Source organism: Sardina pilchardus, chromosome 1 (assembly GCF_963854185.1).
Source record: "Sardina pilchardus chromosome 1, fSarPil1.1, whole genome shotgun sequence".
Classification (NCBI taxonomy): Eukaryota; Metazoa; Chordata; class Actinopteri; order Clupeiformes; family Clupeidae; genus Sardina; species Sardina pilchardus.
The window spans coordinates 28,964,674-28,991,257 of record NC_084994.1 but is presented as its reverse complement, the minus strand read 5'-3'; the positions used below and the strand labels follow the sequence as shown (position 1 = coordinate 28,991,257).

At 43.4% G+C, this 26,584-nt stretch overlaps 1 protein-coding gene across 2 annotated transcripts in view; it reads left to right on the top strand.

Moving 5' to 3' along the window:
* The first annotated feature begins 9,592 nt into the window (after positions 1 to 9,592).
* LOC134087487 (NACHT, LRR and PYD domains-containing protein 12-like) overlaps positions 9,593 to 26,584 on the top strand; it is a 21,993-nt gene continuing 5,001 nt past the window's right edge. Inside the window, exons 1-11 of one of the 2 annotated variants that reach the window (XM_062541009.1) lie at positions 9,593 to 9,685; positions 13,334 to 13,469; positions 13,894 to 13,992; positions 14,360 to 14,418; positions 14,586 to 14,864; positions 14,961 to 14,984; positions 15,075 to 16,677; positions 17,399 to 17,575; positions 18,976 to 19,149; positions 20,136 to 20,309; positions 20,506 to 20,679. In XM_062541009.1, the coding sequence (XP_062396993.1) occupies positions 13,348 to 13,469; positions 13,894 to 13,992; positions 14,360 to 14,418; positions 14,586 to 14,864; positions 14,961 to 14,984; positions 15,075 to 16,677; positions 17,399 to 17,575; positions 18,976 to 19,149; positions 20,136 to 20,309; positions 20,506 to 20,679 (2,885 nt within the window). In that variant the 5' untranslated portion in view covers positions 9,593 to 9,685; positions 13,334 to 13,347. The remainder of the gene's footprint in view (positions 9,686 to 13,333; positions 13,470 to 13,893; positions 13,993 to 14,359; positions 14,419 to 14,585; positions 14,865 to 14,960; positions 14,985 to 15,074; positions 16,678 to 17,398; positions 17,576 to 18,975; positions 19,150 to 20,135; positions 20,310 to 20,505; positions 20,680 to 26,584) is intronic. The other variant, XM_062541018.1, reaches the window with a different exon arrangement.

Sequence of the window (26,584 nt, the reverse complement as noted above, 5' to 3'; positions counted from 1 at the left end):
GCATGAAATGAAGTCCAGCCAATGTAAAGTGAATGGGAAAACAACGGACGAACGTTGGCCGACGCAAGCGTGTGACTGCGCCGTAACTTCAGGTACGTAAGCTCAGTCAGACTGTCCGGGATGAGCTGCGTGTGCTAGTCGCCCCTCCTGCTAAGACTCTGCAGCTCTCGTTGACGTATGAAGCCAGCCTAAGTCAGCCTAAGTCAGCCGCAGCTCATCGCAAACGCACCTAATACCTCCATGGTTGAGTGGGGAGGTGATTCGCGAGTGATTGACTGCTAACGATTGCTACGTGCTAGGTGGCTGACCGATAGCTCGTACATACCTTCAGATATATTTTTCGGTTACAAAACCTGGCTTTTTGGATTTTAAAGTTCATATTCCTCACTAGAAGTAGCAAAATATAAGGCAACAAACCCTGAACTTACTTGTTAGTACAGAAATACTGCCTTCGATTAGTTAGCTCCGCCATCTTGGATAAAAAATTCAACTTTACTTTCAAACAATTAAGGAACGTCACGCTGCCTTCACTCCGATTGGCAGTCGCTTTGTCGCTTCGCTCAACATTTGCATAAAATAGCCTGCTTGTCTATTTTAGCCCCGCCTTGCTCGCGACAACGGCAAGCTTGTCGCTTGTCTCTGCCAAAAGTCTACTCCCATTGAAAATGAACGGCAGCCTGTCGCTTTGTCGCTGTCTCTAGCATGTGTGACTGCAGGGTAATGGCTGAAACTCACCACCTGACCACCAGGAGTGCGAGCTTTGAGAATAGCCTAATGGCTGCAACTCCCCACCTGACCACCAGGAGTGCGAGCATTGAGAATAGCCTAATGGCTGCAACTCACCACCTGACCACCAGGAGTGCGAGCATTGAGAATAGCCTAATGGCTGAAACTCACCCTCAGTTAAATCTTTTTCAGCAAAGACTTATGTCTATTTTTTCAGATTGCGAACCTTTCCTGCCTTTTTCTTTTATCCTTTGGTTTGACGCACCTGTTTAAAAAAGACTTTCTACAGTACTCCACCTTCTGAGGCACCAGGACCCAACGCCTTCCAGATGCGTAATTCCAGATCCATCAATAAGGAAAAGACATCAGTAATGTCCACAGCACAGGGGGCAATAAAGACGTCAGGGCAATTCCATATCAGTTGGAACAGGTCCGACACCATGGTCCTCAGTTTTTCCTGATTTTTGGTGCACATGTTCCTCCATGTCTCATTAGAAGAAAACCAAAATTTTGGCTTGTTATCTTGTTTGGTTTCTGAGATACAGTATGGCTCTTCAAATGTGGATAGACGCATCCTAAAAAAAGGCTGAAAATTCCTGTATTTAATGAGCACCACTTTTTTTAAAACCCCTCTCCTCTCTTAAGGCTACCATATTATTTTCTAAAAATTTGAACACTGGGGCAGTACCCTGTGTTGTTGTCCAAAATCACAAAGGAATTACAGTCCTTCCCACCATTGGAGACTTATTCATCGAAACAAACCCATATTTTTTTTGAAAGCAATGAAAAAAAAAGCCTGTTTTTGTTCTCTTATGGTCATGAATGGCTAGCACTCACAGTTTTAAAACTCTACATATATATAGTCCATGAGTAAGAGAACATGTTGACAAAAAATTGAGAATGTTAGTTTTCGTATTTCGAGGCTATGAGCCTTCAAAGTTGGCCAAAATGGTGTGTGTGTGTGTGTGTGTGTGTGTGTGTGTGTGTGTGTATGTGTGTGTGTGTGTGTGTGTGTGTGTGTGTGTGTGCCACTGTGCAGCTGCCATAGCACACAGTGCTGCAGGAGGTCAGGGTGCTCTCCACCACACACCTGTAGAAGGAGCTGAGGATGCAGGCCAGCATGTGTGTGTGTGTGTGTGTGCGTGTGTGTGTGTGTGTGTGTGTGCCACTGTGCAGCTGCCATAGCACACAGTGCTGCAGGAGGTCAGGGTGCTCTCCACCACACACCTGTAGAGGGAGCTGAGGATGCAGGCCAGTGTGTGTGTGTGTGTGTGTGTGTGTGTGTGTGTGTGTGTGTGTGTGTGTGTGTGTGTGTGTGTGTGTGTGTGTGTGTGTGCTCTCCACCACACACCTGTAGAGGGAGCTGAGGATGCAGGACAGCATGCAGGCCTGCTCATCACACTTTAACATGTTAAGGCCACACAGCTGACTGCTTGTTACCATGATGTGCACTTTTCATCGTTATTCAACATGTTTAATGCATCTTGGAAGTAAAGAATAATAAGCTGCTGTTTGCTGCTCTGACTTTGGTTCAAAGATCAGCATTTGAATGCTGGGAAAATGTAATAAATACAGTACAAAATCTTTAATTTCTTATTATCTCCAGTAAACATTAGTGTGCAAAGGCCTGTTGGATGAAGGCAGATGGCAGAGATGTGACCCTGCTCCATGATTAGCTGTGGTGTGTTCCTGTGTTGACTCCGTGTCTAGTGTGTTTGTCAGCACCCCGCTGGCCTCTCCTCTCTGCAGCACTTCCCCCTCTGCCACAGCAGCACACGGCTATGAACACAACAGCCCTACAGAGCACCTGCTGACAGAGACAACGTCCACCTCCACTGAGCTCTCACAGTTAATGGCAGCGTTTCCCAGATTCGTTAAGAAGCTCTTAAGAACACTCCTAAGAAGATCTTAGCACTTTAGAGCTTCTTTTTTTTTATATATGATTTATTTGTGGAAATTTCAATGCAAGACAAGAGTACAATAGTCCTCACAGAAAAGAAGTAGGAGAATTACATAGCGAACAGCCAAAAGTGCTGAGGATACACAATACAGTCCCACCCCCCCTCCCCCCTCCCCTTCCCAAATCAAACTTAAGTAATGTGAAACACAGACAAAACTAAAAAAGACAAAAAAAAAAAAAAAAAAAAAAAAAGACACACCAAAACATGACACAACTACCTGTTAAGTGCTTGCAGTGGCAGATAATATTGTACAGTGTAATATTGTAGATCTTATATGCTTATGCTCATTCACACTGTTCACAAAGACAGACATAGACACAAGCTGCACACAGATATCCACTTGCAATGAGCAAATTGAGCAAAGTAATGACCATACCAAGTATGAAAACAAAAACCCAAACTTAATCATAATAATCAAAATAGAATGAAACAACAATAACAAAATAAATACTAATAATAATACCAACAATAATAAAGAATGAGTAGTGCTGCATGCTGCTCTTATGTGCTACCAATAAGGCTAGTTGATACAGAGAGTTAATGGGCTGTCGGGGTGAATCAGTCAGTGATAGTGATATCTAATTGGAGAGACCTGATGTGATTTAAGAGAGGTTCCCAGACCTTACAAAACTTAGAAGAGGTGCCACGCAGGGAGTATTTAATTTTTTCCAGTGTCATAAAATGAAGGGCATCCCTAATCCATTGAGAGTGGGTGGGGGGGTGGGAGTTCTTCCAGTGTAACAATATGACACGCCTCGCTAAGAGTGAGAGAAAGGCCACAAGTTCGCAAAAGTAGGAGGGCAGTGAATGGCCAATAGGTAGGACACCAAACAAGGCAACTAATGGTGAGGGACAGAGATTGGTAGAAGTGATGGCTGACAGAGTGTCAAAAACACCTTTCCAGAACGGCGCAAGAGCAGGACAAGCCCAGAACATGTGGCCAAGACTGGCCGGTCCTGAATGACAGCGGTCACAGCTTGAATCCACACCTGGGAATATACGTGCCAATTTACTCTTGGACCAATGGACCCTGTGCACTACTTTGCATTGTAGCAGTCCATGCCGGGCACAAACAGAGGATGAGTGGACCCATTTCAAAGCATGATCCCATTCTGCAGGGTCTATTTCTATGTTAAGATCATCCGACCATGCAGTGCGTAGGTTATCAGAGTTCGAAGATTGATGAGCAAGAAGAGTGTAGTAAATCCTTGATATGGTACCTTTCCGGTAGGGGTTAATTTTGAGGATGGTATCTACAAGTGTGGGAGATGGTATGGTGGGAAAACTGGGAAAACGATTACGTACAAAATCCCTTATCTGCAAGTATCTGAAAAAGTGGGTTGAAGGCAAGTTATAAGCCTGTGCTAACTGACCAAAAGAAGCAAATTTACCATCAATGTAAAGATGGTTAAAGGATATAATTCCCTTGTCTCTCCAGATTAAAAAAGCATTGTCAATAATGGATGGAGTGAACAGAGGGTTAAAGCAAACAGGAGCCAGACCAGATATAGATTGCAGAGTAAAATGTTGTTTAAATTGAGTCCAGATTTTAAGACAATTTTTCACTACAATACTATCTGAGTGCACAGACGGTGATATAGTCGTGGGGAAGCACAGGAGGGACATCAGAGATGATGAACCACAAGAGGCCTCCTCAACCTGTAACCAGGGTGGGGGTTGGTCACTAGTGCAACAACAGTGTAACATGGCTCTAATGTTCGCTGCCCAGTAATAGAGTAAGAAGCTGGGGAGGGCTAGGCCACCCAGCTCCTTAGGTTTTTGTAAAGTGTCTTTTTTAATTCTAGGGGCCTTTTTGTTCCATAAAAATTGGGAAATTGTGCGGTCTAGTGAGTGAAAGAAACGTTTAGTAAGGAAAATGGGTATACATTGGAAGAGATATAAAAATTTCGGGAGCACATTCATTTTAACACAATTTATCCGCCCTGCAAGAGAGAGGGGCAAAAGAGACCATCGCTGAAGATCCTGAGTCAAGCCTGCCAGGAGAGGGGAGAAATTATGTTTATATAAGTCTGAATAGTTTTTGGTTATACAGACACCCAGGTATTTAAAATGTTCAAAAGATGTTTTGAAAGGTAGATCAGATAATGGATATGCCATGGCTGCCGCATTAATCGGCATTAATTCACTTTTTTGGAAATTTAGTTTGTAGCCTGAAATTTGACCAAACTCCTCTAATAAGTTTAAGACAAGAGGGAAAGCTCTGTCTAAGTCAGAGACAAAGAGTAAGAGATCATCAGCATACAGGGACACTTTATGTTCAACCCCACCCCTTGAAATACCTGGTATCTGACTGGACCTTAGAGCCAACGCCAACGGTTCAATGGCTATGGCGAACAAGAGTGGAGAGAGTGGACAGCCCTGACGAGTCCCACGCTTGAGGGGGAAGTAGTCAGAATAATCATTGTTTGTGCGAACACAAGCTTGGGGGGACGTATATAAAAGTCTGATCCATGATATGAAGGTATTACCAAAGCCAAAACGTTTTAAGACAGAAAACAGATATGACCATTCTACACGGTCAAATGCCTTCTCTGCATCCATGGAAATAACCACCTCAGGGGTGTCAGAGGGTGTCGGTGTATAAACAATATCAAATAAACGTCGAACATTATGAAAAGAATGTCTGTCTTTAACAAACCCAGTTTGGTCGGTACCGACAATAGTTGGCAACACAGTTTCCAGGCGCCTAGCCAACATTTTGGCCAACAGCTTGACGTCTGCACATAGCAGAGAGATGGGGCGATAGTTACCACAAGAAAGTGGGTCTTTGTCCTTTTTTAAAAGGAGAGAAATAGTGGCCTGTCTTAATGTGGGGGGGAGATTGCCATTTTCCATAGATTCATTAAACATGTTAAGTAGAATTGGGGCTAATTGATCTGAGAATGTCTTATAAAATTCAGCCGGGAGACCATCAGGGCCTGGGCATTTACCACTCTGCATCAGCATCAAAGCACTGCTGAGTTCACCAATTGAAAAGGGTTCATCCAGTCTAGATGATGTCGCACTGTCAATGGAGGGAATCTCCAAAGAGTTAAAAAAATTGTCATACAATTTCTCATCAGCCACACATTCAGAGGTGTACAATTTGGCATAGAAGTCTCTGAATTGATTGTTAATTACCTTTGGGTCAATAGTTGTCCCATCAGAAGTGCTGATCTGAGTTATGTGTTGTGATGAAGATGCTTGTCGGATTTGGTGTGCAAGCAGTTTGCTAGGTTTATCTCCAAATTCATAAAATTTATGACGGGATTTTGACAGCGACTCTGCTGCTTCATTGGAAGCCAGGAGATCAAATTCTGCCTTTTTCATGAGTAATTCTTTGGACAGATCTGCACTGGGTGAATCCACACATCTAGACTGAAGCTCTGATATATCCCTAGCAAGGCTGGCCCTTATCTCTGAGGTGATCCTTTTCTGATGAGCTGAGTAAGATATTATCTCTCCTCTCAGGTAAGCTTTGCACGCCTCCCAAATGGCTGCTGCCGATGTGTCTGGGTTTACATTGGTAGAGATGTAGACATCAATGCGGTTCTTAATTGTCAAAACAAAGTTTGGGTCAGAAAGCAGTAAAGAATTAAAGCGCCAGGGCGAGCGTGTCAAAGATCTACCAGGAAAAGAGATATCAACAATCATTGTTGCATGGTCAGATATGACAATGGGAGTATAGGCACATGAACTGACAGAAGGTAGGAGTTTGCTATCAATGAGAAAGTAATCAATGCGAGAGAATGTGCCATGGACAGGAGAAAAGAAAGAAAACTGTTTAGTACTAGGGTTGAGGAAGCGCCAGGCATCCGTGACTGCATATTGCTCCATGAACATCTGAATTACTTTTGATGATTTAGATAAACTAGAGGGCTTATTGGATGATCGATCAATCGAGGGGTCAAGACAACAATTGAAATCACCAGCAAGAATGAGTTGGTGAGAGATCAAATCAGTGAGAGAGAAAAAAAAGTTTTTGAAAAAAATATCATTGTCCCAGTTTGGGCCATACACATTTGCCAAAATCAGACTATTACCTCCCATTTTGCCTGTGATGATGACATAGCGCCCATTTGTGTCAGACACCACTTTGGTCACAGAGAATGGCACGGATTTGTGAATAAGAATGGCTACTCCCCGGGCCTTACTTGAAAAAGAAGAGTGAAAGAGTTGGCCCACCCAGCCCCTCTGGAGTTTAAGGTGATCTGAAGGCAGAAGATGAGTCTCTTGTAGAAAGGCTATTTTAGTGTTTAAATGTGAAAGATGGTTAAACACTTTGTTGCGTTTGACAGGGGAGTTCATACCCTTAACATTCCAACTAACAAATCTTAAAGCGCCACCCGGTGTACGCAGGGTATTTGTGTTTGCCATCATGTGATAGGGTAAATTTGAGGGTGTGTTGCAATAACAATCACTGGTTCGTCTGTCAAAGACAACGCCACCTGCTCCCACCCCAGCGCCAGAGATGAGAGGTAGAGCACTTGCTTGTTGAACAGTTGAATACATAAAGACATAAGAGCAGCATGCACGCTAGAGAAAAGAAAATACACATATAACACATAAAACACAATAAAACTAACTGAAATGACATTAACCCCAGATCCAATCCCACCCCCCCTCCCCATAATTCCAGCTACTGCATCAAGACGCAGCAACATGGAGCACTCTGATTCTCTGATCAGCATATTTCCCACACTTCCTTACGTTAACGCGCTGCTCCCACAGTAGTTGAAAAAACTCACGTAACCGATTATGCTAATGTAATAACAAAATACAAAAAACAGTTGCAATAGGCAAACAGGTTCACACTTATGAATTGCGCACCATCCATCACTAACATTGTCAGAAATCAAACCAACACCTCGCATACAACCGGAGGAGAACAGTATACAGTGTGCTGTATAATGGGCGCATACACGGAAAGATAATTAAGTTTGCCCTATGTTCGACGGAGCATAAGCTACCGTCAAGCTAGTGCTAACATTTAGCTAACGATGCAGATAGAATACTTTCAGTTCGTTAGCGCCACCAAACATACACACTAAAGGGCACTTACGTTCAAGCCACTGAATAAAGTTCAGTCACTTGCATGATTCTCCGCCTGCAGACCTTGAACAAACTTGGTGGCTTCAGCGACAGATGAGAGCCAAGCCCGCTCTCCAGTGGGCAAGGTGATGCGAAGCTTAGCAGGATAAAGAAGAGCCGGCTTGTATCCACGCCGGTAGAGTTCAGCCATGCAGGTTTTAAACTCGCCGCGCTGCTTCAACAGGTCCGGGCTGTAGTCATCATAAATGCGAATCTTGTGGCCATTGTAGAGCAGGTCGCCTCCTTTGCGTGCCTCGCGGATAACCAGGTCCTTCATTTGGAAACGATGGAACCGAATGATGACGGGTCGTGGCCGCTGGCCTGGAGCAGGTTTTGGGGCTAGGCTCCTATGAGCTCGGTCCAGCTCAGGAGGAGAACCAAGCACCGTCTCGCCAAAGACATCCAAGAGCATCTGAGAGAAGAATGTGGACGGGCGGGTGCCTTCTATGTTCTCAGGTAGGCCGATTATCCTTATGTTTTGTCGTCTGCTGCGACCCTCAAGGTCAGCCACCTTGGCCCTAAGAGACTCGTTGTCACGCAGCATGGCAGAGCATGCAGTCTCTAGTTTTTGGATGCGGTGGTCAGAGTCGGTGGCATTGTCTTCCAACGAGGAAATCCGTTGCCCGTGATCAGTGACCTTTGTAAGCAGGGTGTCCAAGGTATTGGTCAGCGAATCAAAGGAGGACTTGAAGTCAGCAGCAAGCCCACTCCTGTGTTCCCCCAGTAGTGAGCTAATATCCGCCATGCTAATTCCAGCGCTAGCAGACGACATTGCAGGATGACTTTTATCACCTTTGCCCTTAGGTTTCGACATTTAGAGACCGCCTGTATGAAACGCACTAGTAAAAACTTCAAATGGCACGCACTAGTATAAGAATATACTGAAAAAGGGTAGCATAAAAGGTAAATATAAAAGCTTGGTCGTGGGAGCGAGCCGCGCACACGTCTACTCCGCACACTGCATACCGGAAGTCTCACTTTAGAGCTTCTTAACGAATCTGGGAAACGCGGCCAATGTTTGTGTGTGTCAGTTAAATTAGGATAAGCTCAGCTGGGCTTTTTAATGTTTACAATGAATAATAATGAGTGATGTGATTGAAGCCAAATTCTCAGTGACTTGGTAAATCAGCCTGTCTAGCTCCACACCTGCGCTATAGGCTACTGTATGTAGTCTGTGGCAAGTCTGCTCTGCAGCATGAGAGAGAGAGAGAGCCACAGCCCCAATCCATTTGTGATGATGAGCCTGTTAGACTCATCCATTCAAATCTCCATTCAAAACCTCTGATCGGGCCATTACAATAAGGTCAGTATGGTTCTGGGGTCTCTAAAGTGGTTAGAATACCTACTGTATAAGCACCCTCAGGTTCAGGTGTGCAGTAATTCACACTGAAAGAAGGAGGGGAGAGACCGTCAGAGTTAGTAGCATTTGGAATTACTCAAATGATATTATTACACTGAACAAGCACATTTTGCCACAGCTATTACTATTATATAACCCACACCCCAGATCAAAATGTGCATGATCAAACGTTCAAACCCGTCCTACATATGAGATTATACACACTACTGTAGCCTATACACACTGATAAGGTTTGTCATACAACCGTTTTGATGTGCAATATGGTAGTGGTGACAGGTTAAACTCTCTAGCAAGAAAGAAAATAATGATAAAATAAAATCATATTTTATTTTCATGGAGTAGCTGTAGGTCTGTGTTGCATTTATGTCTCATCAGTAACAAAACTGGCTTTTCTGGTCCAGCCCTCCTCCTGAGGGCTTGTGCTAGCCTTCGGAATTTCTGATAAAAGCACCTGCGCACAGGTGAAAACGAAAGGATCAGGATATCAACTTGAACATGTAGTCCATTCTGGTGGAAAGACGAAGCTACAATGAAAAACTGAACTACTGTGAGTAATTTCCTCTAGATTGTGACTTTTTGTAGACAGGCTACATTCAGTTGTTAGGTTGTTGAGTTGCATAGGCTGTGGCAGACATGATTTTTATTCGCCTGAACAACAACTGGCTCACAGACACACGTATCCTAATCCAATTGTAGGATCATAGGTCGATAGCAAAACTTAAACCAAGACTGACTGACGTGAGTATTTAATCAGGATGAATTATGCTACCAGGTTGTCGGCCTACTGTAGGTTATATATCACACATATTGACAGTCACACAAAAAAAAGAGGACAAAATGGCGTCACATTGTTTTTGGCTTTGGCTTACTCTATGCCTGCTACACATGCATCTCCTTCTCTGTTAGGCGGTGTCTCTCTCTCTCTCTCTCTCTCTCTCTCTGTGTGTGAGCGTGTGTGTGTGTGTGTGTGTGTGTCCATCTCTCTGTTAGACAGAAATGTTTAATGGTGGCTTTATTTTAGTAAAGAACCATAAACTGTGTGCTCAGTGACTCTGTATGACACTCTGTAGTGCCACACCTGTGTTATGTATGTTATGTTAAGAGACGGGCAAGTCTACCTTTGGCCCACAAACTCTGAAGACAGTCACTAGACCAGTTAGTCTTGTGTCTGGAGCTACCGTGACACAGTACTGATGCTATGTGGTCAGGTGTGTTTTGAGACTAGATATAATGGGCGTGGCCTACTGCTTGAGGGAGGAGCAGAAGTATCAGCAATAGGTGTGTTCAAGATGGCTGCGCAGCACAAAAACTGCGCAGCACAAGATGCACGTGGTTAAAAATCTGTCCAAGATGGTCTAGATGGGTGTGTTTTCGACTCGGCAATCGGTATCACATGGCCTCAACTTATCGCGGGAGCAAGGCGTGGCAAGGCGGCTGCTCAGCAGCAGCGCCGCCCTGTAGGTACTGCGGAGCGCTGCGGAGCCTAGACCCTGCCTTCGTGACGTCAGGACTTTGCCCTAATTGGCTTTTACATCCCTGACGTATGTGCATGTGTTTAGATGCCTCTTCATATCCATGCGGGTCCGTGCCGTTTCGTCACATGGTCAAGTCTAGACTACGGGAAGTAGAGCGTGTACAACTTCATAGCAGCGTTTGTATCCCCTCCCCTGCTGTCACCGGCAGCTGTCGCTGCAGCAAGAGGTCATTTGGAGTTGAACTTGAATGCGCCTAATAATTAACCCTCCGGTGACCATGTGATCCCTTGTAATAGTTGACATATGTAAGTCACTTTGGATAAAAAGTGTCTGCTAAATGAAATGTAATGTAGCATAATAAGATTAGATTGTGTTGGCATAAGTCTAATATAGGCCTAGTGCCCTGCTGTCAAACACCATTTTTTGCAGTATGTTAAAAAGCAGCAAGTGTAAGTTAAAAACTATTAGGCACAAAATGGTGCCACATAGGCCTATATGCTGGTTACTGTCCTCTGCAAGTGAGAAGAGTTTAAATCCATGTGCTTGGTGAGGGCATGTGGAGTGATTACTCAGTGGACTCAGTCTTGCCGGCCCCATTTGACTCTGTCCAGTAACCTATCGTTGGCAGTGTGGCTTTAACATATTCAGTAGAATGATTTATTGGTGTTCATATGCACACACAGCTATTATGATGTTTTGTTTATTTATTTTTTATTATCAAATAAAATGTTGTATTATCAGAGCATTCAGAACAGAGCTATTGTTTTTGTCCTATTGGTAACATGTTCAGGTGGAACCATCAGGATATGAAAGGTTTGGGGACTTTAACAATAACAGACATATTTGATGGAGATGGCATTTTAAAGTCTGTTAAGATGACTGTGGGTAAGGATAAGAGCAGGTCTGAAGTGGATGGTAATTTGCTGCAGTCAGATATGAGTATGTTATATACATGGTGTCAAGTGTGACCTGAACAACTGGAATGCATAGAGAGATTTTTAAGCATGCATTCAGCAGGAAGCATGGAAGACCACCAGGACATGCAGTACCATGTTGTGACACTAGAGTGTAGTGTTTACCATTTTATAATCACTGTTCTGAGTGATTATCATTGAAAATGGATGAATTTGACTTGTATGCTATATATCTGATTCAGTAAATATTTCATCATCTTATCTTTCGTCATCTTACATCTGGTTGTTTATAATGTAAATGTATTTTAGATTATTAAATCATATCATCACCATGTGATAATGTAGGCCTGTGCCTTTAGATAGAGCCTAGAGAATGCAACTGCATGCCTGCTACAGTACATTCACCTGCACATTCATATTCCTAGTCATGGTTTATTTGTTTAACACAATATTCCCTTTTGGAGTCTTGCCATTTTTACCCACACACATCATACTTATAGTAATTGTAATGGTGCAGTTATATGTGCATGGCCATATTGACACCCAGCTATCTAGCAACTCCAGTATGCCAACAAAATGCACAGCCTTTAGGACAGCTCATATAATAGCTACTACAGTTCACTCTGCATCCTCTGTTCGTTGTTGCTCTAATCTAATGAGAAAAGGAGATCTACCTTCTTCCTCTCGTCAACAACAAATCTATAGTAGTATACAGTAGGGTGACCAGACAGAGGACAGTCCCCGTGTTTGGTTGACTGTCCCCGGGAAAATACAGGAAAACTACAGGAAAAATGTCCCCTTTTTTGAAGATAAAACTTGTCAATCAGATTGATAGTCAAACTGAAAATATCCCCATTTTTTCCACATTAAATTTTCTGGAATTATGTCCCCGGTTTTGGTCTCGGACATCTGGTCACCTTATAGTAGTAGGTTAGGCTAGATCACAAGGGACATCGTATCAGAAACTGTGTGATCGGGCAAAAACATTTCTGGCACTCTTTGTCTGAGACCCTGATCCCTATTTGTATTATCAGGCCTACACACAGGTACTGTAGGTAGAAACGGCCTACCTAACAATAACACGCATCTGCCAAGAATGTATTACTTTATTAACATGCAGGCCTGTATAGCCCTCTTGTTATCCTATGTCTGAAATAAGGCATCATGACATCTCAAAATCTTAAAAATGAACTTTTCGTTTTTTTTCAAGGCTCAAAAGTAGTCCGAAGTAGTTCACCTCTTTCCTGCAGCATCACAGTCAAATTCCGACAGGCTCCCCCTACTGTTAAAAAATGACACAGGTCTCTTATCGAAGGCCTCCATTTGAAAGCACAGACTTCACCTCACCTCACACCAGACAGATCCAGTCAGTCAGAGCAACACATCATTCAGCAAACTGGCAGAAAAGAAGTAGATCTAGCCTACTACACAGGCTAGGTTATTAATTGTAGCAGACAGTACAAGTAGAAGTGGGAATGGTCTCATGTTTAAGTGTTGATATTGCATATTGATTTCCATTGTAGGCTGCAGGCTACCTCCTCTCCCAGTGGTTCCCTGGTCTCTGTCAACATGTGTGTTATTGTTGGAGCAGAAATGGACCCACAGATCTGATTGGTCCACATACAGTAGCTGCTAAAAGCACTTCATGAGGAACCTCTCATCAGAAACATTTACCTCACCTCTCTTTTTTAGAGAGGGACACTCATCTTTCTCTCTCCCCCTCTCTCTCACACACTCTCTTTCACTCACTCATTCGCTCACTCGCTCACTCACTCACTCACTCACTCACTCATTCTTTCTTTTCAGATTGATTGATTAGAATGGATTTCCCTCAAGAGGGAGAGGATGCTGTCGGTGGAGATCAGACAGGCAGAGCAGCATGTGCTGTGTCCAGCCACGAGTCCCTGAAGAAGAAGGAGCCCGTCACTGATGGGCATCAGGGGTGAGTTGTTTCCAAAACCCAAGACATAAAGGGTGCTATCTTAAACCAGGTGTGCACACTCTCTCACCCTTAATGAACCCTGCACACCCACGGGCATGTTGATGAAAACACCAGGTGTGTTGAGGCGCATGATCACACATTGATGAGGGTTTGTAGACATGCTAACTTTGTGTGTGTGTGTGTGTGAGAGAGAGAGAGAGAGAGAGAGAAAGACAGAGAGAGAGAGATTGTGTGTGAGGAAGAGATAAATTGTGTGTGTGTGCGTGTGTGTGTGTGTGTGGCAGAGGGAGAGAGATTTTTTATGTGTGTGTGTCTGTGTGTTTGTCATTGTGAATGTGTGGGTTTGTGTGTCACTGTGTGCGTTTGTCATTGAGTTTTGTCTGTGTATTTCATCTTCTTTGGTATCCTGACCACTGACACACAGACCAGTGTCTCCAGTGCCCAGCTGTGTGTCCATGAAGAGTGACTGCTCCATGGGGCACCTTGAACATTTCAGCAGTGGGCCGCCACAGTCTGATCCAAAGTGAGATTTGGGGCACCTTGAGATTTCACCTTGTATGTGTGTGTGTGTGTGTGTGTGTGTGTGTGTGTGTGTGTGTGTGTGTGTGTGTGTGTGTGTGTGTGTGTGTGAGAGAGAGAGAGAGAGAGAGAGAGAGAGAGAGAGAGAGAGATGGATGGATGGATGTTGGGGTGGGTGGCAGAGAGAGAGAGATTCTGTGTCTGTCGTTGAGTTTTTGTAGATATACGGACATATGAATTCAGACAGCACAGCACAGCAAAAAAAAAAAAAATGTGTAAAAAGTCTGTGAACATTGCGGAAATACACGTCTGAAAACGGCTATAGTGCTAATAAAGCGCATCTCTAATCCTAAACGCGATTTGATTAACAGGATGGATGACATAAAACAGCCAGTTGGGCCAGATGACCAAACAAACAAGATGATGCCTGGTAAGATGATTTAAAATGTTATTTATAACTGTATGCCATTAAGACACAATTGTCAAAAGTGATAAGCTATTTGACACTTCTGAATTAAGGATCTGGGAATAAAGCACATTGACCTCAGTGCTCTACACAAGATACCATGTCCTGACAGGTGTGTATTTGTGTAATAGGCAGAGGGTGCAACACACTTCAGCCTTCTTCAGTCCGCCAAAGCATGCGAGAAACATTGGACGACCTGTCTAGTGATGACCTCAATAGGTTCAAGCATATTTTAAGGGATGAGTCTAAAATCCCATGGGGTAAGCTGGAGAAAGCTGGCACGGATGACATAGTGGAACAACTGGTACAAAAGTGCCGTGTAGAAGACTCGCCTGAAGTCATGCTGAAGATCTTAAGGATCATGAAAAACAACCAGCTGGTCACAGACTTGGAGAGGAAACTAGGCAAAGGTAAATATGAAATATGATGTAAAATGGACACATTAGTTTGATAAATTTGTATTGTGCTTCTGGAATGATTTCTTTGTTTCTTTTGTCCTCTGTCAGTGATTTCAGGACCTCAGAATAAAGGTAATGTATGTTCAGACAATATGCTACACACATTTAGATAAAATCCCCCCATCCGTTAATTTTCTTCCCTTTACATTTCCACTCCAACAGTGGCAAAATCTCCAGTCAAGCATCACCTTCAGTCCATTTTAATAGATAAGTGTTTCCTTGTACGTCAAGAGCTGGGAGACGAACAACTACAGGACATCTACACTGATCTTTGTGTTGTAGAAGGACGCACTGGGGGGGTCAACAGTGCACATGAAGTGTCAACAATTCACTTAAAACAAATTGAGAACAGGACATTCTCTGGGACCATGAACTCAGTCAAGTTGTCAAACATATTCACTGACCACTACTATGCTGGTAAACCTGTCACAAAGGTCTTGACTTTGGGAATAGCCGGAGTGGGGAAAAGTGTTGCTGTGCAAAAGTTTGTCTTGGACTGGGCAGAAGAGAGGGAGAACAAACATATAGAACTTGTTTTTGTTCTTCCATTTCGAGAGCTGAACTTGTACACAGAAAACTACAGCCTATTTGACCTTCTCTTTAAATTCTACCCAGAACTTGAAGAGTTTAAGGATGCCTTGGAATTGAAAAAGACTGTTCTTTTTGTGTTGGATGGTTTGGATGAAAGCAGAATCCAGCTGGACTTCAAGAACAAGGACAACACTGTCTGTGACCCAAAAGAAAAAGCAACAGTTGCCATGTTAACAACAAGTCTAGTAACTGGTAAACTGGTGCCTTCTGCACTCATCTGGGTTACAACGAGACCAGCAGCAGCCAACAAGGACCTGTGTGACCTTTTCCAATTGGTGACAGAGATCCAAGGCTTCAATGAATGTCACAGAGAGGAGTATTTTAGGAAGGTCATTCCAGAGAAAGCTGAACAAATTATAGCATACGTAAAATCAAAGAGAAGCCTCTACATAATGTGTCACATCCCAGTGTTCTGTCGGATCACAGCAGCTGTGCTTGGAGGAACGGGAGAAGAGCAAAGCGCCGCTGACCAGGAAATGCCCAAAACATTGACTGAAATGTACACACAATTCAGTGTCTTTCAGATCACCAGAATAAATGAGAGGTGCGAGAAGAAGATGAGCCCAGAGGAAAAAGGGGAGCTCCTTGTTAAACTTGGGAAACTGGCGTTCAAACATCTGGAGAAGGGCACTCTGATATTCTATGAGAATGATCTGACAGAATGTGACATTAATGTAAATACAGGAGCATTGCAGGCTGGACTTTGTACAAAGATCTTCAAAAAAGAAAGTGCTATGAGTGGAGAGAGCATATTCAGCTTTGTGCACCTGAGTGTACAGGAATTCCTGGCAGCTCTGTATTTGCTCCATACACATGCAACTGAGAAGAAGAATCTCTTTATCAAGACAGGCTTGGAGAAGATTGGATGGCATTTCAAGAAGTCAAGGTTCGACCTCTACAAGATGTCTTTGGAGAGGGCCTTACTAAATGAAAATGGACAATTTGATCTTTGTGTGCGCTTCCTTCTTGGACTGGCTCCAATGTTGGAGCCTGAGGTTCGGTTCCCCCTGAAAAATGTTCTGCCACATTTGGGTATTGGGCAACAGAGCATCAAGAAGACTGTTAAATACATCAAGAAAAAGATCAGCAAAAACATTCCACCAGAACGGATCATCAACCTCTTCCACTGTCTGAATGAACTTGGAGATGATTCACTGATTGAGGAGATCAACAGGTAATCAACACTCCACATTAATTTGTAAGGCTATTGGGCAGAAAGAACTTAGACTGTAGTGCCAACTGTCATAAATCAAACTGTCAAAGTGATGCCGTTTTTCAAAGAACATTATTAAATGTTCTCTGAGCATGGTTGGGTGCAGTCACTCCTGTTGATGTTTGAAGTATTTTCAAACAAAACAGAGCTACAGTTGGACTAACAAGTATTTGAACCCATGCTAAAGTTTACTAAAAATAGAAATATAAAATCATCTTAAGGGCATCCATTTTCTTTGAGAATGAATAATGTATTGTAAATAAAAGTTCTTCCTTAAAATACAGGGGTCAGACAGAAGTATTTTACATATGCTTTGAAAATGCTTTCAAATGAAATCCCTGATGTGCCTAAATGGGTACCCAGATAACAATTTCCTTTGAGCCGGATCCTTTAGAACCGCTAGTAGCAGACCTACGGTATCTGACTGTGGGCCAGATGTGGCCCACACAATAAGCAGACCCGTATTGCAGATCCGTACAACACAGAGTAAGCGGGCCCGTGCCACACACAAGAGGCGGACCCGTATTGCAGATCCATACCACACACAAGAAGCGGACCTGTACCACACAATAAGCGGATCCATATTGCAAATCCGTACCACACACAATAAGCGGACCCTTGACCCCCTCATGGTTTGAGGAATATTCAGAAATGTTCAATACACATCTTTTATGTTCCACAGATTCATGAGCTCAGCAGGTGAGGAGAAGCAACTGACTCCAGCCCAGTGTTCAGCTCTGGCTTATCTGCTGCTGATGTCAGCTGAAGAGCTGGAGGAGTTTGATCTGAAGAAGTACCTGAGATCAGAGGAAGGGCTCCACAGAATGCTCCCTGTAGTCAATGTCTCTAGGAGGGTTTGGTGAGTGAATTCTTCGTCTTAGACTGATTACGTTAAGTATTTCAGAAATGTTTTGACACACTGGAGCCATTTTGACGAGTTTTTAACGTGTTGTCTTCCACATTCATGAAAGGGTTGGTATGAATGTTGAGCCATGTCTCATGAAAAAGTCATGAATGCTTCATGTGCAGTTCATGACAGCTGTTATGAATGTGTTATGAATGAACCTGTCAAGTAAAGTGTTACCTATTTTTCTTACACATCACCTGTATTTGCAGTGATGTATAAAGTACTAGAGATCCAGACTTGAGTAGAAGTACAAGTGCTCTATCAAAAAAGTGACTTGAGTAGAAGTAGAAGTGCTCTTTAAAAACCGTACTTAAGTGGAAGTACTAAAGTATTAAACATGTTTTGTACTTAAGTATTGCAAGTAGTTTATTTTTTAAAATACTACTCAAGTACTGAAAGTAAAAGTAGAAGTATTATGTAATTAGCTGATTTGCGAACGAGATGGGTGCAAAAGGTATCAGCAAAATCTTTTAGTGCAGGCCCCTTGGCAGACACACGGGGGCCATAGCCTAGGCCTTAGACTAGGCTATAAACATGTGGTAGTAGTAAAACAAGGTGAATAAATATAACTGTATAGGTTTCCCAATGTCATTTGTAGGGGTGTTATGACCGATACAACTCACTTTTAATACAATAATAGGTATACAGAATCATTGATCGTCTGTAGCCATCTATCTATCTATCTATCTATCTAATCATGATAAGACTATAGTGTCACAATTGTTTTAACATAAGTTAAGAATTTTGATACTGATTTGATATGGGAGCCCCACCACACCAGTGGAGACCAGACATTACAAGGCATACTTCCCCACACTCAGTGAAAAGGTGGCTTCATATCATATGTTTGTATTTCAAACATTTTGAAATTCATATGAAGTTATTGTGGGGTGCTACAGACTGAAGTCGGAGACCAAGAAGAAATGTTGCAATTTAAAAACGGGATTAGGCTACTCGAGAATGACTTATTGTACAAATGAATGCTTCTCATGTAGCCTAACTTCACCTTGATTTTCTCGCGAACCCTTAATTACAGCAACTATTTAATACCATTGGAAAGCTAGATCGTGCCGTCAACAAGTGACACGCATCAGTGTGACTAGGACTTCGTGAGCAATCCGGAACGGATTTGTTCGTGACCGACACACCAGTAACGAGTAACGATGGAGCACATAAAAAATGTATCGGAGTAAAAGTACTATACTCATCGAAAATATGTAGTGAAGTAAAAGTAGAAGTAGCAGAAAAAAATAATACTCCAGTAAAGTACAGATACTGCATTTCAGTACTTAAGTAGAGTACTTAAGTAGTTCTACTTCGTTACTATACATCTCTGTGTATTTGTTAAACAGGCTAAATCAGTGTCACCTCTCTAAAGCAAGCTGTGAAATGATGGCATCAGTGCTGCAGAGGACACCTTCCCATCTGAGAGAACTGGACATGAGTAACAATGACCTGCAGGATGAAGGAGTGGAGCTGCTCTGTGCAGGACTAAGAGTTCCACAATGCAAGCTGGAGACACTGAGGTCAGTTGACAAATGTACAGTACCATGCACATCTCTATCTAGTATCCTGTCCTGTCCACACTGAAAATTACCTCTCAGTTAGGTCTGCTAAAGCTACTGTCCCACCTAGAAAAAGGAAGTTACACAAAATTAAGCAATGGCACACAGCCCCCTTAACTCATCTGATGAGAAGCAATCTCATACTAATCACAGAACCCCCAGTTCACGGCGAGTTCTTATGACTACCCAATGGGAAGTCATTTCACAAGTTGCAGGTTGTCACAAGCCGTCAGCTTGTACAAATACATGGTGTATTGAGGAAGTCAGTGTTGTCATCATGTGGTCTGTGGAGTCAGTGAAGTGATTCTGAATTGTTCCGTCCATAAGCACGCTTTACTATTGTCACGCCCTGATACAGGTTGGCTCTAGCAGATCTAAGAGCGTCTTTGTCCCCTTGAAGGTACAGTATCAACTGGAAATGTGTATGAATTGATTAATGAAAGAGTTGAGTGACCTACATGTACAGCATACCCTGTCTGAAAACATGAGATTCATCATGATCTCTCATATGGCGAACTTAAGATAAGACCAAAAGGTCCATGCTGGGATAGCATTCAGTAGGCTAGTTTGAAAAGTTGTGGATTCGATTCCAACGTTGTCCCCTTGAGTGAAGCACTTAACCCCAGGTCACTCTGGGGAGAATGCCCCTTGTTATAGAAGTGAATGCAAATCTCTTTGGATAAAAGCATCTGCTACATAAATGTAAATGTAAATCTATGCGGTGGCCTCATTCAGGGCCAGGAAGCAAACTGAGGTGAGACTTCATCAATTGTTTTATGGGCATGGGGGCTGGCTATTGATAATCATCACAGAAAAGGGGGAGACATTTTGAGATTGTTTCACATTGTTGTTTTCTTACTGGAATGAAGATTGAACGCTGCATCAACCAAAGAAACATAATTTTCCCTACCAAAACCTTTACCACATCACCTGTGTTTGCTAAACAGGCTAAATCAGTGTCACCTCTCTAAAGCAAGCTGTGAAATTATGGCATCTGTGCTGCAAAGTGCACATTCCCATCTGAGAGAACTAGACATGAGTGACAATGACCTGCAGGATGAAGGAGTGGAGCTGCTCTGTGTAGGACTAAGAGATCCACAATGCAAGCTGGAGACACTGAGGTCAGTAATTAGGAATGTTATGTAATATGATATTTTACCCACCAGTGTGCCTGTGCATATCATTAAAATGAATCTCTGAATGTTGATATTGATCTGCTCTTGGTGACATTTAGGGATTGTCACCAAACTAATGACTTGTACACATTCAATGCATTTTCCTTCATTTATGATTAAGAAAGAGCATCTCTTGTTTCAGACTGTCTCTTTGTCTCATCACACACGAGGGCTGTTCTCTCTTGTCCTCTGCCCTCAAATCAAACCCCTCCTACCTGAAACAGCTGGATCTGAGCTACAATCACCCAGGAGACTCAGGTGTCAGAGAGCTCACAGAGAGACTGAATGATCCCAGCTGTAAACTAGAGACGTTGAGGTGAGATGTATTGCATCTTAGATGTCTTTCTAGTGGAGCTGTTCATCCATTTGTGTCCTGTGTTGGAGAGCTTTCTGTGGGGACTGGGTATTGTGTCACGTTTCCAGATGATTCCCTTCCACATATTAAACTGGGCATGATGTGGCCCTTTAAAGGGATAATCCGGAGTGAAATGCACTTTAGATAAATTTTTCGGACTATTGGGAGTACATACGTTGAGTTGACACCAAAATCATATCATTCGGATGTATTTTGAGAAAGTTCGAGTTCACCGTTTTTAGCCAAAACTCGTTAGCCTGTAAGTGACCGGGGCAGGTCCTTTCGCCACTACAAAACGCTATTTTTATACCTCTTCTACTGTTCCAAACAACGCTATACTTACGTGGTAGTGAGTAGAGGGTCCCTAAAGCCAAACCGAAGTATCCTCACGTCTTTATGTGGTCGGATAGAGAGTCCAGAATGAATTTAATCGAGTCAGTACCTTTCCGAAAATGTTAGTAAAGTGTTGTTGAAGCGTTGCGCAGCTGGCGCAGCGACATTTCCGGTAGGTACTGACTCGATTAAATTCATTCTGGACTCTCTATCCGACCACATAAAGACGTGGGGATACTTCGGTTTGGCTTTAGGGACCCTCTACTCACTACCACGTAAGTGTAGCGTTGTTTGGAACAGTAGAAGAGGTATAAAAATAGCGTTTTGTAGTGGCGAAAGGACCTGCCCCGGTCACTTACAGGCTAACGAGTTTTGGCTAAAAACGGTGAACTCGAACTTTCTCAAAATACATCCGAATGACATGATTTTGGTGTCAACTCAACGTATGTACTCCCAATAGTCCGAAAAATTGACCTAAAGTGCATTTCACTCCGGATTATCCCTTTAAGTACTGCAAGTAAAAGGCAATCCCCCAGACTTACACACACATATGAGGCTTGTGAACAGTTTGAGAATAATGAGTGTGGCTTGGTAGCTGGCCATGGTCCTGGGATGCCAGTAGTGAAGATCACATGCGAGTGATGTCCAATAACTGCTTCTCTGGGTTGAGAAAAAAAATATATAGTAGGCCTGTCGCCTAGCCTAGAAATCTAGACGCACCTGTCGCCAACTGTTCAGACGACCTCAAGATTGCTTTCATCACAGGCCACTAGCAGAGGGAAAGTAAACAGGAATTGGAAACCTGGTAAACTAGTCGGATATCTTGCATTAGACTAACCTTGGGTGGATGTAGATTAGTAGGCGTCCAAGGACTAATGACCAAGCATACGATTTCCATTGCTAGAAATGAAGGCTGAATAGTGCGTATCTGCCCAACTTAGCCTGAGACCGGTGAGAAAAGCATCTGTGGTGGAGAGTGAGCTGGATGGGGAGGACTGTGTAATGGTATGAGATGTAGTGATTAAGTGTAGGCAAGAGTGAGCATCTTCTCTGTTGACCAGATTGGTGGCAGTATAATAGGAGACTGAGGATGTAGAATCACCATGGCTACAGCCGGGTAAGGGGATGCATTGCCACCGTTAGAATAGAAGTGGAAAGACTGTAAGAAAATATGTTATGGTAAGTATGTTCTAGACACTGGAATAAATTGACAAAAAGGTGATTTAGAAGATTGAAGGAGAGGCTCAAGTAAGCGTAACTCAGTCAGTGTTACTGATTGGTCAATGTGCTCTGTTTGATATGAACCTTTAGGCTACCTGTACTATGATCCATGGCTTGTAGATAAGGACACGTGGATGCAGATCTACGCCAGATTAACCTCACTATGCCACATTTCCTCACTACATCTCAACGGCCAAATGGCAAATATGAGTGTGAAGCTGAAAGTCAGCCTGGAACAGAATCTGTTGCTATGATAAATGTGGGCCTCCTGCATGACTTAAGGTGGAAACTCTGCATTCCAGATCATGAGCAGGTTGTGAGTTATCAGAGCAGCGCAGGGGTCTGGCATATCCTGCGTCTGCATTCTGTGCATGCGGTGCTGGCTAAGTGTGTGTGTTGCGGCCTCCGACGCAATTTTGCTCGGAGCCACTATGACAGGAGTAGGAATTGTCTCGTACGCGCAGTAGCTTGTAACTTGTAAAGAACTTCAACGTTTATTATGTTCGTAGTTTCCAGTTTACATATCTCAGTTACGACCACGGTCAAAAAACTGTGTCCATTCTACTCCCGCCACCTCATTCCTAATCACTTCCCCCTTACCACCTGTATAGTGATCAGCCAAAGTAGGCGGAGCTGAGACACCATATCCGTGACCTAATTCCCCGTGACAAAACTAGGCAATATAATAATAAATTATAATGAATTATACTATCAACATATAAAATAATATGAAATAACAAAAATAGCATAAATGGCTCCAACATTCCGGCCCCTAATTGTCGGCAATATAAGACAATTACAATAATAAACACGGAGCCATCATCAAAGAGTTCATCTCTCTTTCAAATTAGTCCACTTATAGTCCATAGTCCATATTCTATAGGTGAGAAAGTGCCTTAGTCCAATATCCAAAAAAGGAAAAAATGTAGCCAAAAAGGATATATATTCCAACTCTGAGTTCGTGAAAAAGGGATCAAAAATGTAAAAAACAAAAAGTAAATCCCAAAAATTGGGTTCCTGTGAGGAAAGAGAAAGATTAGCGTTTTGGTCAGCGTTGTGGTCAGTCAGAGTCGAGTCAAGTCAAGCCTCCAGAAGAAGGCACAGTTTAGTGATTGGTCTCTCCAGGGTATTGCTCCTGGTCTGTATCTTGACCCGTCTAACATAGCCTCTGCTGTCTGGGATAGTCTCTTGTTATTCTTCCCATTCCGCCTACTCTCAGTACTCCTTCAGAGAGAAAAGGATCAAGTTTATTAAGTCTGCTGATCTTCTTGACAGCAGTCTTTCCAGTTTCCAGTGCGGCAATCTCCTCCGGGAAATATTGCAAGAGCGCCTCTTCAGCAGGTGAGAGGTCTTCAACGGACAGATGTTCATGGATCTGCACCTTTCGTGATGTCCTGAATTCATCAGGCTGTTCTAACCTGGGGATGGTGACTGGCTTCAGCGGTGCAACTCTTCCTTTGCCCATCACAAAGGCAATGTGAGTGAGGCCTCTGGTGTTAGTGAGCTTCAGGTAGCTTGCTGTGCCATATCCCACTTCACTGGCGTCACAGAAATGGTGCAGCTGGGCTTTATGAGGTTGTCCAAGATCTTGTGGCCGATAGCATTTGTTGATGTTTAGATGTTTAGGCCGTGTATAGGGCTGCTGGAATGATGCAGTACAGTCAAATACTACACGAATCTTATTCTTCCTTTTATGGCAGACCTTATGGTGGGGTATGTCCCACATCCTGCCATCGCTTCTGGACGGCTTGTTAGCTGGCACCCTTTCAGCATGGCCTTGATCGAACATGGCATCCATAAAACGGGTGTAGTCAGAATGAAATGACTCACCCTTGAGGAGTTTTCTTCGTAGAGTCATGGCTCGTAGCTCTGCTACAGGCTTGTTGTTTGGCATGGTCAAGTTGTCATCATGGAAAGGCAACCGTATCTCATAGTGACCGTCTCTTTTAATGGCTGACTCATCAGCTATTTTCAAGAATTTCTTGTCCTCAACAGACAGCTCAGTTTGTTCCACATAGGCCCTTTCTGAGAAGTCTTGATTATACTGCTGCGTGAGCAGTTCCTTTAGACAAGTCACAGAGATTCTGTTGGAAGAGACGCACGCTCGAACATCTTCAGTGATAAGTGAACCACCACTCAATGGACCATTAATGAGCCATCCTAACTGGGTCTTAACGGCATAAGGCCCATCTCCTTGGCTATGGATGATTTCCCAAGGTTCTAGTGCTTTTGGTGCATTGGCTCCAATGAGCAGACCGATGTCTGCACTTACAGTGGCAAGCTGAACGTCCTTCAGATAGGGCCACTTTCGTATATCCTCTTCTGTGGCTATGTTTCCATGGCTCACTGGTAGGTCGGTTTGCGTAAAGACTTCAGGTAGTTCGATGAACGCTGTCCCTTCAAGGCTGCTCACCTCTAATCCCCTCACTATGTGCGTATCCACTGCTCGCTCTTGTCCCATAGTTTTCAGTAGGATCTCTGTTCTTCTGCCCTCTAGATGCAGTTCCTCCATCAGTTTTTCTGTGCAAAAGGAGGCAGAACTTCCTGGGTCTAGGAATGCATAGGTTTGAATGACCTGATTGCTCTTTACAGATTTAACCTTGACTGGCACGATCGCAAGCTTGCAGTTGGAGACACCGGCCCCAGTATGCTTCATGGACATGGCAATAGCTATGGGATTACTGCTACTAGCTGGAGAAACTGTGGATTGCTTAGCTTGGCTGCTACGAATGGACTGATGCATAGAAGGGCTTTTGAGTGGGACTTGTTGGATATGCAGGATTGTTGGGTGGGATTTCTTGCATATCTGACAGGTCAGGCGTCTTTTGCATGCATTACTCATATGACCCTTGACAAAGCAAGCGAAGCACATTCCATTATTCTTTAAGAACAGAACCTTTTCCTTTTGTTGTTTTACTGCCATCTGGTGGCACGATTCCATACAGTGGTCTGCGCCTGTACAGAAGATGCATGGTTTAGTGTAAGCCACTCTTAGGTTCTCAGTGTGGTTTGCAGGCTGAATTGATCTTGCCTCACCTTGTTCTGCATGAGCTACTACTGGAGCTACTGTGGTGGCGAAGCTACTCTTGCTCACAGGCCGTTTCTGCTCAGTTGGCTTTGCACTTTTAATCGTTGACTCTTGAATAGAGCCAAAGACTGGGTCTAGCAGCATCTTGGCCTGCTTCTCCATGAATTCCACCATGTGATGGAACCTAGCTCTTCGTTGTGTATTTTCCTGTATTGAACATGCTTGGGTTCTCCATCGCTCCCGCAGCTTGTATGGTAATCTTGATAAAATCAACTTTAGATTGGAAGGGGTGTCGAGGTCTGTCATATCTGGTAGATCTCTTGCAACATTCCAACAGCTTCGTAAATATAGGGCATAGCTCTGGAGCTCCTTTCCATCCTCTGGCTTGATCATATTCCAGCTTAAGGCTTTAGCGGTGTAGGCAGTGCTGAGGCGATACGGGTCTCCAAAATGAGCATTAAGAAGGCCTTTAGCTTCCAAATATCCAAGATCGGCATCCATATGCAGACAGCTTCGAACTAGCTCATTTGGCTGGCCAGTTGTGTATTGCTCAAGATAGTACAGCCGGTCCAAATTATTATCAGTCTTTCTTTCGATACAGTGTTCAAAGGCTTGGATGAATGGGCGATAGCTTAAGATATCACCGTTGAAAACAGGTAATTCTCTTGGAGGCAGAGAAAGTTGTCTTTGATGCAGTATGATTAGGTCAGCAAGGTCATTTTGTGTATTTGGTAGATTTTGTCGATCAGGTTGAGGACCAGATGGAGGGATAAGATGTTCAGTCCGACGGCTGCTCATTGCGGGCCGACTCACATTCATTGTTGCTGAAGTCCGTGCTTGAAGTGTTGGACCAGCATTAAGCGTCTGCCTTCTAGGTTTGGGATGTGGCGGTTGCTCCACCATCATTCTATGGAGAGGTGTTTTGGGAACTGCTCCAAGCTGCGTGAATTGAACAGGAGATGGCTCTGACACAGACACTGCATTTTCTGCATAATCCTGAAGGTATTCATTCATTCCATTTCCTAGTGTTTGTGAAACGAAGTCACCAGTTGATTGCAGTTGAACACTTTCATTATAATCATAACTCTCTAATGCTTGTAATTTTGCATCAGCTGCAGCAATGTTAGTTTGAAGCTCGATCATTTCCATCCTGCTTTGGATTTGTGCCTTTTCAAGTTCAAGAGCGTGTTTTTTCTGTAAACCTGCTGCTGTAGCAGCCAGTGCTGCTTTCTCAGCCGCAGCTTGTGCACGTAAGGAAGCCACAGAGGAGGCCTTTGACCCAGC